At 35.3% G+C, this 19,915-nt stretch overlaps 2 protein-coding genes across 2 annotated transcripts in view; both read right to left on the reverse strand.

Moving 5' to 3' along the window:
* Positions 1-1,428: 1,428 nt before the first annotated feature.
* LOC131705076 (major intrinsically disordered NOTCH2-binding receptor 1-like) lies at positions 1,429-5,997 on the reverse strand. The gene is made up of 3 exons (XM_059007267.1): positions 5,799-5,997; positions 4,699-4,944; positions 1,429-1,651 (listed from the first exon to the last, which is right to left on the reverse strand). Exons 1-3 carry the CDS (start codon positions 5,955-5,957, stop codon positions 1,466-1,468), a joined length of 591 nt encoding a protein of 196 aa, XP_058863250.1. The 5' UTR covers positions 5,958-5,997; the 3' UTR covers positions 1,429-1,465.
* A 3,815-nt stretch (positions 5,998-9,812) lies between these two features.
* LOC117408601 (A disintegrin and metalloproteinase with thrombospondin motifs 19-like) overlaps positions 9,813-19,915 on the reverse strand; it is a 117,029-nt gene continuing 106,926 nt past the window's right edge. The window contains exons 22-23 of the mRNA XM_058992319.1: positions 13,856-14,033; positions 9,813-13,329 (exon numbers count right to left, since the gene is read on the reverse strand). Of these exons, the coding sequence (XP_058848302.1) occupies positions 13,178-13,329; positions 13,856-14,033 (330 nt within the window). The 3' untranslated portion in view covers positions 9,813-13,177. The remainder of the gene's footprint in view (positions 13,330-13,855; positions 14,034-19,915) is intronic.

The following is a 19,915-nucleotide window of genomic DNA, read 5'->3' on the forward strand; positions in this document are numbered from 1 at the left end:
ATGCATGTTTTAAAGGATATCAAGGGACAAAAATGACAACTGTTGTCTGTTGTGCAAAGTATTGTAAATAATAATATGTATTAGTTGTAAAGGACAGATGTGCGGCATGAGGTTATTCAACTGGTGCTGGTACACTGTTAATGTCAAGATATATAGCCAGATCTGTCACACTTTTTAAAGGTGTATCCAACATTGTCAAAAAAAAGGTGAAACTTGCCAATGTATAGTATTTTTGTATAGGTATAATCGTCATTTTAAACCCTGATGTTTAGGCTTCTCAACACAACTAACTGGAAGCACCTCTGATTGCAGTAATCATACTTACTGTATATAGCTAACTTAGACCCCATTCACACTACTGGGCTGGCCCAGGGCTGCCGCATATTTAGGTCTGTAACCCCGTTCAGGCGCCTTTTCACATTCACATATGTGACTGAAAAGCAGGCCTAAGATGTAGTGAATTGCTTGTTGGGAAGGATATATATATATATAATGAATACTCCAAACATAAAAGCCAAAGGTGGTTGGATGCTTGTTACTACTCTGATTTGGCTTGTTAAATGACAAATTATTAGTATGATTGTTATTTATTACTATTTGTCAAATAAAAGGCATATACGGAAATAACGTAACACTATAAATATATATTTATACGTTTATGGAACGATAGCTTTCACCCATGAATGGAAGAGCTACAGGGATATACAGTAGCACCGTAGCAATTTTATGGCATATATTTAAAAAAAATAAATAAAAAATGTGTGTGTGTAAAAGCAAGCAGCTAAAAGAAATGATCTGAATTTTAATGTAAAGACGCACACTTCTGTGGCTATGTATATCGTTGCGTGCTAAATAAACAATGGTGGCTGAATATGCCAAGTCGCCAGCATTATTGATCATTATTGAGAGCCACAATCCTACAGTTTTTATATTTATTGCTTAGTTACTAAATAACAGGAAGAAAGGGTAATTGTGACAAATTAAGCTTAATTATGAATACACGTTTGGGGGTGGCTCTATTTACCTTTCACGTACGTGGGAGTATGGGATGTTTATTGAGCTACGTAACCAACTTGGTCATGTGATACGAAAAGGCGGTCCTAGGTCTGCTCTGCATTCATAAACATGCAAAGGCCGGCCCTGGTCCTGCAATTGCAGGCCCTGGGCCACATCGAAATGGTGGTCTAAATCTAGGCCGGCCCTGGGCTGCCTTTTCATTTTTGGAGCATTCACATTCAATCGCAAATGTGAATGGGGTCTAAGATTACAAAACAATTGCAGGAGTCAAAGTTCCTGAGTATAATTTATTATATATGTGTCCAATTCAAAGGTTAAGGTGACAGGTGATGTAATGGAGAAACTTCCCTTCGTCAATGCTTGTTTCAGACACAAAGAAACTTTGTAAAGCCACATATTTTGGGGGTTTTATTAGGAAGAAAAATAAAAGTAATTCATTTTGGCAATATTAATGTCTTGTGATTACAACAGACACTGTAATTATTACAATCAAGGCACAGCTTAACACTGAGACTAAGGTGATAATTTTGCAGATTTTGGTCCGTTTCTGTTCTGTCTCTTTATTTTTTAATAACGTGTCATATCCTGGGGTATACAGGTCCTCCATCCAAAAACCTAGCTCGTTGGGGTCCTCCTAAAATATAGAAAACATATTTTTTAGTGCAGCAGTATTATTTTTTTATGTAATCCATAACATTATGGTTTCTCAATTCTGTTATGTGCATTTATTTATATTTATTTCTTATGGAAAACTTGAATCTTTAGCATACACTGACCAACACAATTTTAAATTACATTATATTAAAGTACATTTTTGACATTTCATGAATAACCTGTCAGACAGGCAGGTAATCAGTGTTTCACTATGGCTTGCTCATTCATGTGGAAAGACTCACTCTTGGGTGTCTATTTTTGAAGTGCAAAGTCAAAGTCACATTTTCAGAGAGGAACAAATACAGCAGGCATCTCTAGTAGGTGTTCCTTTATTAGTTGCAGGTATTTACAAATTGGTATTTTCAACCATCTTTTGGTTGTGTGATACGAATGAAGTTGTTGGTTGGTTTATCATGCAGCATATTTGTTTGCACTATATTAAATAGACCTTTCTTTGACTTTGGAAGTGTTTATTGTTGTTAAATAGGAAAAGTTCAACAGTATATACTGTAGCAACTTATCATAATGTGAAGTTATTGCCATCTCATAAAAAGACATTTGAGAAGGCTGTACCATACAAACATCAGGTCTACTATACAGTATTTATACAGTACACCCTAGACCCAGATGGTCCCTGGATTGGAGTTGTAAAGCACACAGAAGATGACAGGTGACTTGAACATTGTAGGCAAAGCAAAGTCTAGATTTTCAGTGTTAACTGGATGTACCTCCACTTTAAAAACAGACACAAGTAAAGTTCATCTTTTTTTGCTCACTATTAAATGAAAACAAGTCAATTGAAAAAAATGTACTTGTCTCTGTTGTACTAACCTTTTATCTTATAACAGGGAAGTGAACCAGCATAAAAGTTTACTGACAGTAGGAGCAGGTGAGGTACAATTTAAAATACAGCAAAATACAGTAACCCTCCCCGCCTTCCACACACAGCACATTAGCAAACTGTACAATGTTCTAGTTATACTTTGTCCTTTCATCATTTTCAATTAAAAAAAGGCATACAGTACTTAGGCAACTGTAATGTGCTAAATTAGGACACTGTGGGGCATATTTTACTACAGTCTTAATTTCTAATTAAATAAACTGCTAAAAAATGTTAGCATCATCAAATAGTTCAGTGTCTGGTCTGCCATATGTAACAGAGCTGCACTCTCTGTGGTTCGTTTGCCCCTTTAAATGACAGACCGGACACAGAACTTGTTCAGCGCTGACGCACACTTTTAATAATATCAAGAATAAACCAAACGAAAACGAAACCTAGCTCTATTCGAGCACTAACTAAAACACACAGGAGCGCGCTTCCTAGCACGGGACGGATACACTGTTTACCCATAAGAAACAAAACACACGGTTTACAAAAATAAACACAGCACAGTACTTACAAAATGACTGCTCGGACACAGAGTACTACTTTCTGTCTCCTACTCAGCAGCCTCGACTATACTGGCTGCTGACTTTAAATACATGGCAGCTGGCTTCAATTTACAATACTACCAGCTGCACACAACAACAATACAATTTAGGCTGGCAGGGAGGATTTTAACCCTGTCCCTGCCATACAATAAACATTTGTACCTCGCAGGGCTCTTGCCCTGCTACTATATATATATATATATATATATATATAATATATATATATATATATATATATATATATATATATACAGTATATATATATGGATAATTGACAATTGGATTGATAGACTTCCAGGGGAAAATGGCCTTTATAATGTATGTAGTACCGTTGCTATTAACAGTTCAATCAATTATTTGTGGATAAGCATGTATTTATGTGTTTATTTATGTATTTTTGTATGTATTTACTTATTTTTCTAATTTAAGGTTTTCCTATTGTAATAACCATTTGGAACTGTCCTTATTTTAAAACAAAATGATTGATAATATTCAGGTTTTGAAAAACACTCATTGACAGTATTTGTGGTAGTGGTTTTACTGTTTTATTTTGTATGCTGCGTTGACAATACTTCTCATCAAAGACACTTTGTAGCTTGTTGTTTTTGTCATTGCTGTCCCATTTCTCCAGAATTTCGTCAATGAAACAGACTGAGGATTACAGCAACAAATGCAACATTCTATTTCCAGTTCGCCCTCCAGATGTGAGGACTGAACTGGGCAGTACTAAAAAATTGCTTGGGGAAAACCCAGCTATCTGATATGGCTAATTCCAAGTTCTCTGGGTATTGCAGTATAATAAACAAGCTGTGGTGTGTAACCAATTAGCACAAACACTTTGTAGTTATACAGTTAATGCTACAGCCATTTTAAGCTACTATTTTGTAGTATATGCAGTAATAACCAGACTGTACAGGCAACCAACCTTTTATCCAAAATGCCAGGTGCTTTGGATAGAGATACAATGAACTCATCCATGCTTCACTGCAGACATGATTGGGATTTCCTGGACCAATGATGTAAATGAGAAACCGAGATTGTTTATTTAATTTAAGAAATACATTTAAAAGGTTAGTGCGTTTGTTCGATTGATCTAAACAGAGGCTGATCTCAATAACCCCCCTGTTTAACTAATTAAAAGAAGTGGGCTGCCCAACAGTGTGTGAGAGTTTCTGTGGTGAGTTTCTGTGGCAAGATCTTTTGCTTAAGCAGTGGCAGTGTTTAGATCCACCACTGTTTCGATAAATAGAACCATTGGCTAAAAAAAAAAATATTTATTACAAAGATTTCAACTTTAACAAGGATTTTTATGCTCTGTAACATAATGTATGGTTTCAAGAATTCTCTTTTGAAAATGTTTAATGGCCTGTCTTTACGGCTGACAGATAATCACAGCCGAGACTAAATAATTGGGCAGCTAAAAAAGTGCTAAAGGCCAGTTACATTATTTTGACTTAGTGGAAATCTATGCTGTAGTTTAAAATATTTTAGCTTTGTTTTTACTGTCCCCAAAGCCCACTTTAGAAAACTGTTATGATGACCAAAACCCAGTGCCACAGAAAATGTAAATCAAATAAACGGTTCCATTCCATTTACCTTTAGGTAGTCTGCAAGGTTTGAATGCACTGATTGTCTGTTGTATTCTTGAATGGTCCAGGAGGGCTGAGTCTTCCTGTTTTCCCAGCCATCTACTGTCCTTATATCTGAGTAAAGGGGGTTCTTCTTGATCTTTGATTTCAATGTGACAGCAGTGATATGTTTCCCAAGGGCTCTGTCAACGAGTTCTGGGCTGGCCTCGGTCGATCTTCGCCCGTAGGTATCAGTTGTTTTTCTCTTTTCCTTCTGCAAGACATTTGATATGGGAGAAGAGAAGACCATTCAGATGAATTCTATAAAAGTTACTGGAAGGTCATCAAATAAGAACTATTTTGAGGAGGATTAAAATAAGCATAGAAAAAATAATACAAAAAAATTAAACAAATAATAATAATAATAATTTAGTTCTATGCATATTGTATTTTCTTTTTCTTTTTTTTTTTTTTTTGGGGGGGGGGGGGGGGGGCATTTTTAATTCTCACAGAGATTTGTAAAAGTGGTTAAAGTCCAGGGCTTGTAACTAGAAGGTCACTGGTTCAAATCCCACCACTGCCACTGACTGACTCACTGTGTGACCCTGAGCAACTGACTTAACCAACTTGTGCTCCATCCTGTGGATGAGATGTTAAATCAACATCCTATTGTAAGTGACTGCATATAGTTCACAGCCTACCTCTGTAAAGCGCTTTGTGATGGTGGTCCACTATGAAAGTGCTATATAAAAAATAAAGATATATATTATTATGTCTTTCACCTTTGGAGACCTTAGTTTAAATCAGACTTGGGTCACAAATTTGTGGTGGTTTCAGTTAACCTAGCCTCTCATAGACATTAATTCACAATACAATCTTAAGGCCCTGGGGAAAGGGTTTTCAAGTGGTGCACTTACAGAACTGACTATGACCGGGCCATTGTCCCTCACCTTTTATTCCATAAGTACTAACTTCACAACTATAAAAGAAATCATCCATGAAATAACAATAATACATTCACTGTAAATCAATTTGAACTAAAGCCAAAGCATGCAATCCCAAACTGTCATGGCGTTAAAAGATATACAACAGCTACCTGTTTCCCATGTGAAGAATTCTAATTCCTACCTGAAGGTAGACTCTATTTTGCCAGTATCTTTGTCCAGATAAAGCAGCCCCTGTCGTGAAACCAGCTTGCATCAGAGATGAGCTCACTGGTAAATGCTTCACATCCAGTTGCAGGAATTTTTCTGGATTATTATTGTTTGGCAGAACTGACAGATCCATGGTTTATTATTAAAAAAAGAAAAGCCTTGTCAATGAAACACGACAGTGAATGCTGCCTTAGGTAAGCTGCACATCTCTCAATTATTAATGGAATGTTACTGGCTTTGGCAAAAGCGTGACACTTTATCTGGCTACTGGACACCAATCAGAGAAAAACACCACAATACAAGCGTGAGGGGTCGGCATTGTACACTGTCACATGCCTGTTTCACATCAGTCATGTAAACAATCCTTCTTATACTTTCGTAGGCGAGAGACAACATTGTCTTCACCTTTCCAATTCAAAATATATTGATATCTGTTTTGTGAGATGTATTGGTACGATTGAGCATTGTGTGAGCTTAAGCTATTCTTTCACTGTAACTGTGTCTACCGTACTTGCAGAGCATGACACATCTATCAGTTTCATTGCAAGTAAAACCACATTCTGTCTTTCCTTTACTAAAAGAACAGTAACCTATTCCTTTGTGAAAAGATCTTTTAAATAGTTTTGTACTGTATGTTGTAATGTTTTTGTACTGTATGTTGTAATATGTATATTTCTGGTACATTTACATTTTTTAATGTAGTATTACAACAAAAGGGCATGAATACATGGTGGGCAACATGACAGAACCTGGGACTTTTTGTTTACTAAAGATAGCTCTAATTGACTTAGTATCTACTATAAGATTAGGGTTTATGATTACAGCAGACATGCAATATTAAAAAGGTCATCGAGTATGGAAGCTGTACATTGTTTACCCTGTAATATGAGTTAACACAGTATGTGGTGTAAGTTTGTGTATATTGAAGCATAACAAGTGTAGTAAAGTATAGTGGAAGCAACGTAAAACACAAGCAAGGCTGGTAAATCCCAGTAAAGTATGGTCAAGCATGAAAAAAACAGAAACATGCTTAAACTGTGCTAAAGCAGCAAAGAAGAGCCTGTGAAATTGTACCGCAGTAAACTTGTAAAAGGGAAGGCATGTCAGTCTAACAAGGATTTCACGCACTTCCTGTTCAATTCATTTTCTTAGGCCGTTTTCTAGATGTCTGTTTGAGTAACTTCAATCCATCATAGTAATTACTGTGAGATTCCTGACATCAGTCATAGAACGTGTCTGCACTCATCTGTGGCTTTCCTTGCTTTCTATGGAATCAGCTTGTTCCATGTCTTTGATATCCTGCTGACAGCACTTAGTGAAATATTAAATGCCATTGAAGTCTGTATAATAGCTTTACTTTTAGTGTCACCATCACTGCATGCTTTACCATAATTTTCAAAGAAACATTTAATTTTATAATTAAAGGCCACAATACTGATTATATATATATATATATATATATATATATATATATATATATATATATATATATATATATATATATATATATATATATATTAGCTCAAAGAGCCAGCTGCCCAACGTTTCGATATGTTGTACATATCTTTCTCAAGGGAGCCTGTGTTTGAATCAAAACATATATATATATATATATATATATATATATATATATATATATATATATATATATATATATTAGGGGTTTTAATCGTTTAATCCCAACTGTGGGCTTTAAAATAACTGATCAATTAATCTTGTCTACGTGAGTGCAGTATCAAAAAACGGTGCGTGAAAAATAAAGGGTACTTCTAAAGACCTTGACAAAAGGGCAACAGGAAGGTATACCCAATGAGGGCAGCAGTGTGGAGTAGCGGTTAGGGCTCTGGACTCTTGACCTGAGGGTTGTGGGTTCAATCCCTGGTGGGGACACTGCTGCTGTACCCTTGAGCAAGGTACTTTACCTAGATTGCTCCAGTAAAAATCCGACTGTATAAATGGGTAATTGTATGTAAAAATAATGTGATATCTTGTAAGTCGCCCTGGATAAGGGCGTCTGCTAAGAAAGAAATTAAGAAAAAAAGGCTGCAACTTGCAGTATTTCGATTGCACAAAGACGTGCTCTCTTGACAGACATGGCATATTGTTTTTTTCCTGTGATTTTCTTTATTGCTTTTATTCAAGCTTGCAATCCAATAGCTGAAATCACTCCATATCCAGTGTCCAATCAACTGTCTCACTAATTAGGTGATTAAGTGCATATGCTTCAGTCATAGTCACTCAAGCGTGTCATGGTCAAGGATGAATGATCGAGTGATTAAAAAGAAACCAAAAACATTTCGTCAATGTCCATCATTTATATACCTTTTTTTTTACATAAATGTGTTAGAATAGTGATAAGTTTCTCTTGATGTTCGATATATTTATTGGAGTTAATTAGTTCATTCTTTTCTGTTGAGTCCCACTGGCACAATGGTGTTCAGTCTATTTATCCATTTACTTTATTTTATTCTTCTATATGTCGCATTGTCAAATTTTAGCTGTTCTAATACTACAAACTTTACATCATTTATGTCCTTGACTGGTGAAGTGCTGTACTATTGGTTCATTAATTTTTTTTATTTCTAATTAATGAAAGGTGGTTCTGAATCCTTAATCCTTTTATATAAAGTTATTCCAGTATCTCCAACATTTATTTCATCACATTTTTCACAGGCTATTCCATAAACAACATTGCTATTTTTACAGTAGGTATTAGTTTTTAGTGGATATGTGTTGTTCTTATGTTTAATTGTATTGTTACTTTTGTCCATGTATTTACACATTTTACATGTACTAGTGCAAGTATTTGTAGAACCTATTCTGTCAATTATTCTTTTATGTTTACTGTGAACTAAAATATCACCTAAATAAGCTTCTCTTTTGAATGCTACAACTGGGGCCTTAATAAATACTTTTTTTTTCATTTTTTCTGAATTATGCTAAATCTGCAAGTGTTTCCAAACTATCTTTGAAATATTAGGCAAAAGTTTAGAGTAAGTCATTACTAATGGGACTCTTGACCTTTTTATCTCTATTTTTATAATCTAGTAGACCATCTCTTTTAGTTTATCCACTTTTATTAACTCAGTCTATAATTCTTTCTTTGTAGCCTCTTTTTTTAAGATTTGTTTTTAATACAATTCTTTGTTTTACATAGTCACTTTCTTTTCATCATATTCTTTGTTTTCTTATTCCTAGACCCTTTGGGATTGCCCTTTTAGTGTGTATCGGATGTGCAGAAGACATGTCTAAGTACTGGTGCATGTCAGTAGGTTTACAAAAGTGGTCAGTCTCAATTGAACCTTCAAGTTTTACTATGGTATCTTAAAATTCTATTTTTTTTTTGTCAATGGAAGGTCCACCTTAATATTACTGTGTATTTCATTTGCCATTTTACGAAACTGGAAAAGAGATTCTTCTCCATGTGTCCAAACCCCAAAAATATCATCTACAAACCGAATGTATTCTAAAGGTTGTCTTTCCGATTTTCTAAGTAATTGTTCTTCCCATTTCCCCATGTATGTACTGGCAAAATGCATTCCTAATTTAGATCGTATTGCTGTACCATCGTTTTGTTTGCAATTCTTATCAACAAATGTAAAATAACTGTTTTCTAAAACTACGTTGATCATGTTCAGCACTTCTGCTGTTGGTATTGATTTATCTAGTCTATTATCTAGTGCTTTTTGAAAAGCTTCTAGTTTCTTTACGAGGGACACTTGGGTACAAGGATTTTACATCCATGCAAAATAAAATTGTAATCTCTGGAAGTTTGTGCTTTAGTGATTCACGTCTTTTTAAAAATTGTGTTGTATCCTTATATACATAAAGTTGAATTAAGATAGTGTGCCCTTCATCTTTGTCTTCAGAAAAAAAAAATAATAACTGTAGTATCAAGAATGTTCTTATGATATATGACAAAATATGATTTTTATCTTTAAATGGCAATAGCATAGCTCACTGTAAAAAAGAGGAAGACAATAAATCAGAAGTTTTAACTTTTTTATTGAAAACTTAAGATCATGTGAATCATGTACAGAATGTATTTTCTCAGAAAGAAAATTCAAATTTCATAAAGTTTCACAAACCTGTAAAACTTCAAAACATTGCTACAAAGAAAGTACGTACGAAAGAGAAAAAATAGTTCAAGGAGTATAGAGAAAAAGACTCTCATATTATACCAGCTAAATGAAGCAGACATCGACATATAATTCATGTTTTCAATCGAATGACAAAATGTTAAAATGGAGCAGGATTCGTGCACCACAAGATGTTTCTGTTTCCTGACTGAAGAACTTTTAAAAGTCTAAATCAGTGCCACAGTGATTCAGTGTAAACATTTACAGTGTTTCGTTTCTTAATACTTTTATTCAAGTATAGAATTTGTATTTATAATCGTTACCGACCTATTTAACATTTTGTCATTGTTTGGTTAAACATATTTGTCAAGATATACAGCAGATTACTTTCCTTTAAAAGCAGCAGGTCTGTGTTCAACACCTCCATGGTCTCGTAGTTGCTTTAATGAATTTGTGGCATGAGATACCTTAATGTAGTGAACAATAATATCTCTACAAGTGCTGAACCAAAAAACAAAACAAACAAACAAACAGAAAAAAAACAAACACAGTAATTGTTTAAAGTGATAAATAAAGTGAAGAACGGGATGATTTAATATGTGGCCCCTTGGTATCGCTTTTGCTTTGTGTTACTATATAACTGCCTTTTGAAGGAGAGGCATTTTCCCCAGATCCTTTACCAAAGGCTCATTACTATCATTGAGGGGTCTTTTATATTAAATGATAATTGGGTATAACTGGAAAAGGCTGTCAAAGTGGACATAAATAAACTATAACAGCAATAGGTATAGTTAGTATTATAAATGACACATTACAGTTTTAAGCCAGCGTCACAGTGTAAGCTAGGACCAGAAAGAAGAATAAAGGCTGTCTTGATTCAAAGGTGTACAAGTAGATCAGTTCCATGAAGGTCATAAATATATCTGCATCGTGCAAGATACTTAAGAGGAACAGTGGGGCATGGTGGACTGAAGCACTGAACTTGTTAGCTGAGTTACAGACAGCCGCATGCAATGGTTTAAAGAGGATTAGCTGAATCACCAGATTGAGTATTGTATCACTGGTAAATGAATGCCTGAATTACTCCTATAATAACAGTTTCAATTTGGTTTCAAAATTGCGGCTACAAATACCCAAAGACTGATTGATTGACTTCTTTGTCTTCCCTTATCAACCACCAGTTGATTCAGTGAGCCTGGTGCTCTGTGAGTTGCAGCTGCAGTTCCAGTCTATGATAAAGCTGGTATGATAAGTTGGCATCCGTTGTAACCCACCTTTATTGCTTCAGCAATTTTTTTACAGCCAACTGACTAACAACTACTGTAAATTGTCAATTTATCATGTTGGTTTAGTTAATTTGCAAACATCATAGTACCACACTGATATGCTTATTTTAATTCCAACTAATTACCAATAATGTGGCCATGTTTTATTAATTTTGTAAATGTCTGAAACACCATCTGCTGTATAACAACATAGAACCATTAGAAGCTGCCTTTGCATAGAACCATCAATAGAAATAGTCATTCATTCATTTCAACAAGTCTCTTTGTTGTATTGAATATGGAAAGACACTTTTTCTGAAAACTGAACTATTCAATAAAAATGAACAGTAAAAACAGTGAGAAAAAAAATAGAATCTCAAGTGACAACAGCCTCTGGCCACTGGGTGTCACTAATGTTCTATGCAATGTACATGTGAACTATAAGGCATTGATTCCTGTGGCTGCAGAGAGTTATTGTTATTTTTTCAGAAAACATTTGCTTTCCAACAAAACCTTAATACAGTATTTAAGACTTCAATGTTACATCAGCTTATACTACTGTGAATCAAAAAGTTTATGTGATGACTTATTATAGATGATTGAGGTTGCTCGTGTTATCCTATTTATAAATTGTTTATGGGGTTCCCACTGAGTTTACAGTATCTGATGTAAAAGTTACATACTTTGGTCCCAGTGCAATATGGTGCTGGAATTCTAGATCTCAGATTATTGATTCCAAATCTAAATCTGTAAAACTTTTTTTTTTTTTTTTTTTTTTTTTTTAACACTGCAATGCCCCGCTCCAACCTTGTATTTCAACTTTGGTCACTAGAAGGCAGATTTAGCTGGTACTGTGGGTCACTTTCATGACTTAAACCTGAAATGTGGCTTTAGATCTTACTGAATGAATACTGCTCTCAAATTATAACCTTGGAATGAAAGGTCAACCCAGGATGAAAAATAGCCAAGGCTGCACTTACCAATAATTATTACTATTATAACACTGTATGTGAAATTCTATAGTCTCTTTTTAGGCTTACAGGCTGCCTGTGTTGTGTCAGTTAACACTCAATTGTAATAACCTTTATTTAACATGCAGGGTTCCCCTAGACTCCATGTCAGGGATTAAGAATACTCCACTTCGTGTTTTCTTACAGCCCAACCCTGGTGTGAGTGTTGGAAGTTATTTAAGGTTTGCTTGTTCACTATAGTTAGTCTAATTTTCCTTCTATTGGATGGGAAAACAAATGGCAAGTGGATCACTGTGCTTACCTGGTATGTACAGTATTAAATGGGTAAACTAAGGTGAGAGACAATAGAGTTAATGATTTGGATTTGTCGGTCATGCTTTCAAGAATCCTTGGGATTTTTACATGTAAAGGGATATCCAGGGCTTATGTGCAAAGGTAACTTCTTCACAAGGATTTCTGGAACACAGATGAACCCAACAAACCTGTAACCTCGGCAGCCACTACCGATTCCTCTACGTAGCAACGCTTAGGCAAGTCAAGGACATTGAGAATCTCCATAGAGATAAATAGCATGGCTTAATGATTATAGACTGTATGAAATAGATCAGGTAGAACAACAGCCAACAAAAACGTACCGAGCTATATTGCTTCTTTCCTCTTTTGTAGATTCCCATCTTATCTGCATTTCCTTTATACTGTACATAGTAGACACGACAGATGTTTGCTGTTCAATATAGACTGACCAGTATTAGGATTTCCCCTAGAAACCTTGGCAATATCAGGAGAGGGGCCGCATTCAAGGAGAGAGAGAGCAGTATGCAGCGTTTACACTTATTTACTAATATTTAGTGTGGAACCAACTATATAAAAAAAACAGTTCTTATTATTTTCTACAAAAATGACCTCACAGAGCACAAGAATAAATTACACTTATTCAATTATCCAGAATCTGCTTGTTTGAAAAAGGTGTTTTTTGCTTGTGTTTTCTTAATATAAATAACAAGGAAAATCTTGTAAGAGTTCTGATTGTGTTGGACGTCAACTTCTTTGCTGCATTTTTTGTGCATAAAAGTCCCTACAGGTCTCACAGCAGCGCTGGTACCACCTCATGTCCTGACAGAGGTTCTGCTCTCTGATGACTTTACAGTAGACAGGCCACTGGTCCCGTAGGCACTTGAATGTTAAGGCAGCTATAGTACAAAACAGACAGAAGCATAAAGTTAACAAAAACTAAATTTCACCACCTTAATTATCTAACTGGAACCTTTTTTTATTTATTTTTTAATGTATTTATTTTTTTTGATCTCAGAGCAGTTATCCCAGGTAAACACAATAAAAAAGATGACTATGTCAAAATTGCAATACTGTTTTTTTTGCCAAAAACTGTATTGCAATGGTAAATAATATTTGCATGCTGTTATACAAATCAATTTAATAATCACACATGCAAATTTACAGGAATGGCAAACAGTTGCTGTCTGTGGTGTTCTATTTCATTCATAAAAATAATAACAATTCTCTGGAGGTGAAACGTCAGTGCATTGAGGTATTAAATTAATGTGATTGAACATCATCATGCATTTTATGTAGCTACCTTAACGGGACAACAGTGCATAGCAACTGAAACTAGAAACACAGCACCAGATACCAGTCCCCAGTCACCCTCCTTCAAACCATGTCAGATTATCTTTCTTTAAAGCAATTAAAGTCCCTCACCCAGTCTAGGCGAGGTGATGGTGTTCACATTATTTTTCTCGTTGCAGGGTTGTAGATGGCAAGGTCGGAAAGCAGCGGGCTTCTCGGATGAGAAGCATTCATTTCCATGCCTTCCAGTGATCTTGTGCATGCACTGAATTACCCTGGACTGCATTCCCTTGCCACAGGTTACTGAGCACTACAGAGACAAAACATGCATCAGCACACATTAATCTATAAAGTCACTTGCAATATAAGGCTGCTGAAATATCTTAACTATCACATTACATCAAATTCTAAGTAACCTTATTATAAAAGGTTTTGGCGTTCATAGCCACCCAGGCAATGATCCCCAAGAGTATCTACTTCTGTTGTCTTCTTCCAGTGGTCATGTAAACCAGACTGTCAGAGTGAATCTGTTAAATGTATTATTAAAAAGGTTACAGTCGTAAAGACAAATCCTCTCACACAAAAGACAATTGTATTACCAAGGAGGAGCCCATCACAACCCTGGTAACCCTTCTAAAAGTTTAGCACCATAATTTTGTTTTACCAGACCTCTCTCTGCTTTACAATGCTTGCCTATGCTTTATCATGCTGTATTACATTTTGGGATGATTTTATTATTATAAAACTATTAGGGATGTGCTTTTGGCAAATCTTTATGAATGTTTAAACCATATCTACACACACACACACACACACACACACACACACACACACACTTATATTACATTCTGATACTGACAGCCCTGGTTAGTATTTTCCAAGAAAATAAACCCTAAATAAGCAAATAATGTTTTAACATCGCAAACACTTAACTATAAAGTAAAAAAAACAACAACAAAAAACACACATACACATCAAAGTATATATTGAAATGTTTATATTTATGGTTGTAAATAAAGTTGCTAGTGGAGATAGAACTATATACTATATACATATTAAACACATTTTCGGATAATAATGTTTTTAGAATAGTGTGTTTCTTAAAAGTTCATTTAACAACAAAAAAAACAGGAACCTATTCCATTTTTTAGTTGTAGTTTTTTTTTTTTTTTTTTTTTTTTTAAGTAACTTTGCCAAAATGTTATGGTTTAAAAAAAAAAAAAAAAAATTAAAAACAGACGAACATCACCCACTGTACAGCTCTAATGGAAAATGGCTACAGGAAAATGAAAGCGAGTTGTACTTTCACTTCTGGAAAAGGTAATACCAGGGATAAAATAGCACAATATTTTGGAATTGTAAACAGCACTGTGACTGATATTAAAAAGTCTGCCTCAGAGATTTAAAAGTTTGCGGTCTTTGGATTTTTGAGATCTATTGCTTGAGTCGAGTACTTGAGCATTACAATTTCTGAGTACTCGAATCAAATGCCACTTTCCTCTACATACTGTACTAGTGTACATAAACCTCCCAAACATTATCACAAGTCCTATTTTAAATGCCAAACTAAGATTGGGGAATGGGGTCCATGAGTCTGTGGTAATTGCAACTTTTTCTCCCTTTGAAAGTTTTGTATGAACAGCTGCAGCACGATTTTCTTCAAGTCTTTCCAGCCTCGCTGTTATTGTTTTACGGGTCGGCACAGTATTGGGGTAATCTTACATCGATTTCAAAACTGTAGCATTCACGATTCACACGCACTGTCCTCATAGGGGATAACGTGATCACGCCCTGTTCGGCCAAATCTATAGAAAATTTTGTTATGGATGTTTGCTTTTTATTGCCATCAGTAGCTCCATCCACAATAATTCTGAATGTTTTCATTTCAAATGGTGAAGCATTGAACTTGTGTTTTTGTGGTACAGCAATTTTGTTTGGCATAATTATTTACATACCACGGTTTTCTCGTCCAGTTCCTCAAAATACTTCCAAACGTGACTTCTTTTGTTTAGAGATGCCATTTTAAATATAGAACAAACTCAGAAAAAAGCTTGTCATTAATGTTATTACTCCGCCTTGGAATTGATACCATACCACGTCTACTACAGGCATGAACACACACACAGTGCACCAATGAAGTGCCAGATCGACCGACAATAAAACCCGCCCCAGTGTCAATCTTTCTGTTGCACCAATTTGAAAAGCTACTTGGAAGCAATTGCGAAACCCCTTCCTTTTTATAATATCCACCCTTACTGTGGCACTAGAGCAGTCTCATACGTGACAGACCACTGATGATAAATTAATAAAATTAATGCATAAAAAAATATGCGTTTGGTGACATTTGTAACGTGGACGGTGATACGGCTAGCATATTATTAAATGTTTAACCAGTTCTTTAGTTTATACATTTAAACGTTTAAAATTCTCATCCCTAAAAACTATTAAAAGATTAAATTCAATCAAACATTATTAAGGACAAATTCAAAGTGAAGTTTTTAACTAACTCTTTTTCTATTGCAGTGTTGTGCACGGGGAGTGACTTCCAATGTCATGATACAGGAACTGGTAAATAACATGGTTCATATTTAAATGTAACCATCAGGGTGGTTCGGGGGGCAGGACTTCTACCTGTGCCCATTTTGTTCCTCCATCCTCCCCTCCATCAACAGTCCAAAGCACCTTTGACCATTGCTCCATAGTTCAAATTCTTTGTTCTTGTGCATATTTTAGCCTTTTAGTCTTGTTCCCCTTTCTTAACAGTGGTATTCTTACTGCAACACATCCTTTAAGTCCTGATTTCAAGAGTGACCATCGTACTGTTGATTTGATGGACAACGACGCCTGTGCCTTCTGCCAGTTCTGTTGTCAATTCAACGCTTGTCTCCTTTCTATTCCTTAAGGATATTATCTTCAAGTATTGCTCATCCTTGTTAGACCGCTTTTTGGTCTTCCAGTCCTGTGTTTGTCAATTACAGATGATGTTTCTCTGTACTTGTTGATTATGCTTCGGATACCACACCTTGAAAATCAAGTAATGTGAGCTATTTCACTCAATGCTTTTCCTTCTTTATGTAAGTCAAGGTTGTTATAATAATAGAAAACACTAGTGGAGACTTTGAGTAAATTGTTGATGCTCATAATGCATCAGAGTAGAAAAATGCAACATGTCTAAGACTTTTGCACACCAGTGTGTATATATATATATATATATATATATATATATACTGTATGTACGTATATATATATATATATATATATATATATATATATATATATATATATATATATATATATATATATATATATATATTGGCACACTGTCTAAGACTGCAGAGAGAAAGGGATATTGCATCTTTATTCATCCTATTTGTTAATAACTGGTCTGTACTTTTAAGCAGCCCAGCTACTTCTATTATTAATTAATTCCATTACAGTACCATAACATCATATAACAAGGAAAGCCAAACTTTAAAATCTCTGCAGCATTTGCCAAGGCATGAGTAAAACACCAGGCCTTCAAATGGCCCCTACCATCTGAGCCTTTCGTTGGCAATGCATTTTCATCAAACAAAAAGTCTGTGACACAGACCTGCACAGCACTCTGCTAAGACAGCACAGCATTTACACTGGAGACACCATGATTAAAAAGCACTGATTGTAAGAAGCAGTTGTCAAACTCCTTTTTATGCAAGATCTATTAAAATTTAAAACTGTTTTTTTTTTTCTTCTGATTGCTGATTTTTTTTTTTTTTTTAAGAAAATGTTTCTAATGCTGCCGGTAGCACAACTTGTTGTTTAGTTATCTGTATTACTGCACTGGATGGCTTATGGAAGCTTCTCACAAAATATTTTTTTGGTTTGCTCTATCCCACTTGCAGGTTTCACCAGCCCACTTAAAAGCACTACAACAGCAGAATAATTCTGAGGCTGTAATTACCCCAAGTTTTAAGTACTATACATAAGACAGCTAGCATTCGACTAACGTCTTCATCATTGTTACAGTATTTGCTGAAACCTTTGGCAAATATCTTTTCGTGTGTAAGTAAAAGAGGGAAGCCAGTTGGTTATGATCATATTGTTACATTATTACAACCCTTAACCCAACCCAAGAAGAGCTGAATTGCAGAAATACATTTCTACATTTTTAAACAACAGGAAACCAGGTCCCACGATGCACAACCCATGTAGAGATTTCAATAATTCATTGTAGATTCCTATGGACTTATCCATTTAAGTGTCACTAGCAAGCTAAAGATGAATAATTAAAGGAGGATTTCAGCTTTCCAGGAAAAAAACAACAACAAAAAAAACACTGCAAACACACGATCCTGTCTGAAACAGTTTATAATTAATTACTGGTGTCAGATAAAGTATATCAATAGGATTTTATGAAGTACAGTATACTGCTCCATATTTCTACATTTATTAATCTGAATATAAAGTATCAACATATACCTGTAACCTCAATATTTCTGGGGGTCTGGTTTACTGGTAGAATTCTAAACTCCCAATCGTAAAGTACTGTAGTTATTTTTGATATGATCCAGAAAATAAATAAAAACTGGCCTACAGTACCTTTCAGAACCAGTAAAAGAAAAAATTCTTGCCACATCACACCTGCATTTATTATTTGAACCCTATCCCCCAACCTCCATTTCTTCACTGAATTCAGGATAAGAATGCTGGAGACTATACACCCTGGTAACACAGCTGATAGTGAATCACATTTTTTTCCCACTTGCTGGCATCGATTGGCTACATGTCCAATAGTGAGAAGTGGTGCTGTGTAGTGCTGGCTCGCAACAGCAACATGGAATGAGTGCGGGGGCTTGACACTGGCAAAGCTTGCAGGCTGTGCTTGTTAATGGAGAAACAGTGCAATCTGTATAAATATATGTGGGTTGCATTATTCCACACTGGGGTTTGTTACTCTGCTGATATGATTTTGACAATTTATTTTCGAAAAGCGCATAAAGGCTGATCAAAGCTCCCAACATTTTCCTACAGAGTACTACATAGCTAATCTTGTGTAAAGTCTCTCAATGTCTCTGCTATTATTATCCACATTTATACAGGAACACATTTCTGAGCATGCATGCTTGTTGAGACTTAATATGCTGAGACCAGTATTGATTCTTATATAATTTCCACAAACAATAAACCTTAAGTATCTTGAACCAGGATCATAAAGTAAAAGCATGCTGGAAAATACATAGGATTGTACCTGTACACTCACGCTATATAGCCCTCTGGTGGTACTGTATAGAGGTTACCGCATGGGATGTAATTACCACTGCATTAATTGAGGAATGGCCATGTAGCTCTCTTCAGACAAGTTGTTCCAATGGAATTATAGGGTACGTCATTCACCAGTTGCCACATTTTGCTGGCAACCTGGTCTACCACATATTACTTTATTTTTATTTACATGTAACTATTGTAAACTCATTTTTAATATATTCATAACAACTCTGCAGTATCCCTCCTCTGGCTACTTCCAAATTCCAATGAGAAATGGATAGTCAGTTACAAATGTTATAACAGCAAACACTGTTTTTTCAGCTATTGTTGTCTTAACCACTACACCGTGATCGAGATTATGTGACTGATTGTCAAAGCTTGTCACACAAAAATGTAAATTACTCAGAGTTATTTAGACTTCAGAGTAAAACGCTGAAAATTCCTCCTAATGCCTCAAATTGAAACTAATAGCCCAAGCTACTTAATATTGTAAAAGATTTGTATACCATGGTCTTAATTATGGTACAATTGCAAAGATGGGCCCCTTTCTGGAAATTGCTTTTGCTCCATTGACTTTCCTGCCCACAAGGAAGTTATTTTGTGATTCACCAGATTCTAAAACTGTCCATCAAATGAATACCCTTTGAAGTAAATCCTGCTTCTGGCCAACATTTGTGTGGTATCTAAATACAGACTCTTTTCATCTAGGTTAATGTCATTGGTGTTTTCTCCTTAGGGTGATTTAGAGACCCAAATATAAACTAATCTGAACAGACCCCACTCTTAGGTCCCTTGTTATGAGTGCTAGACCACCTGCCTAGCTAGACATGTTTAAATGCTTACTAAAAATGGAGAAACTAACAACTGAAAAAATGAACGTGAACTACTGCTCCACTGCTTCATTGCCAGCATTGGTGATTATTACAGTATGTAACTCTGTCAAACCCA

This window comes from Acipenser ruthenus, chromosome 2 (genome assembly GCF_902713425.1).
Source record: "Acipenser ruthenus chromosome 2, fAciRut3.2 maternal haplotype, whole genome shotgun sequence".
In the NCBI taxonomy this organism is placed as follows: domain Eukaryota; kingdom Metazoa; phylum Chordata; class Actinopteri; order Acipenseriformes; family Acipenseridae; genus Acipenser; species Acipenser ruthenus.

Coding starts and splice junctions, on each gene's coding strand:
- LOC131705076 (XM_059007267.1), bottom strand. CDS start 5,957: ATGGATCTGTCAGTTCTGCCAAACAATAATAATCCAGAAAAATTCCTG. Junction 4,945..5,798: donor AAAATAGAGTCTACCTTCAG/GTAGGAATTAGA, acceptor AATGTCTTGCAG/AAGGAAAAGAGAAAAACAAC. Junction 1,652..4,698: donor ACCTTGCAGACTACCTAAAG/GTAAATGGAATG, acceptor TCTATATTTTAG/GAGGACCCCAACGAGCTAGG.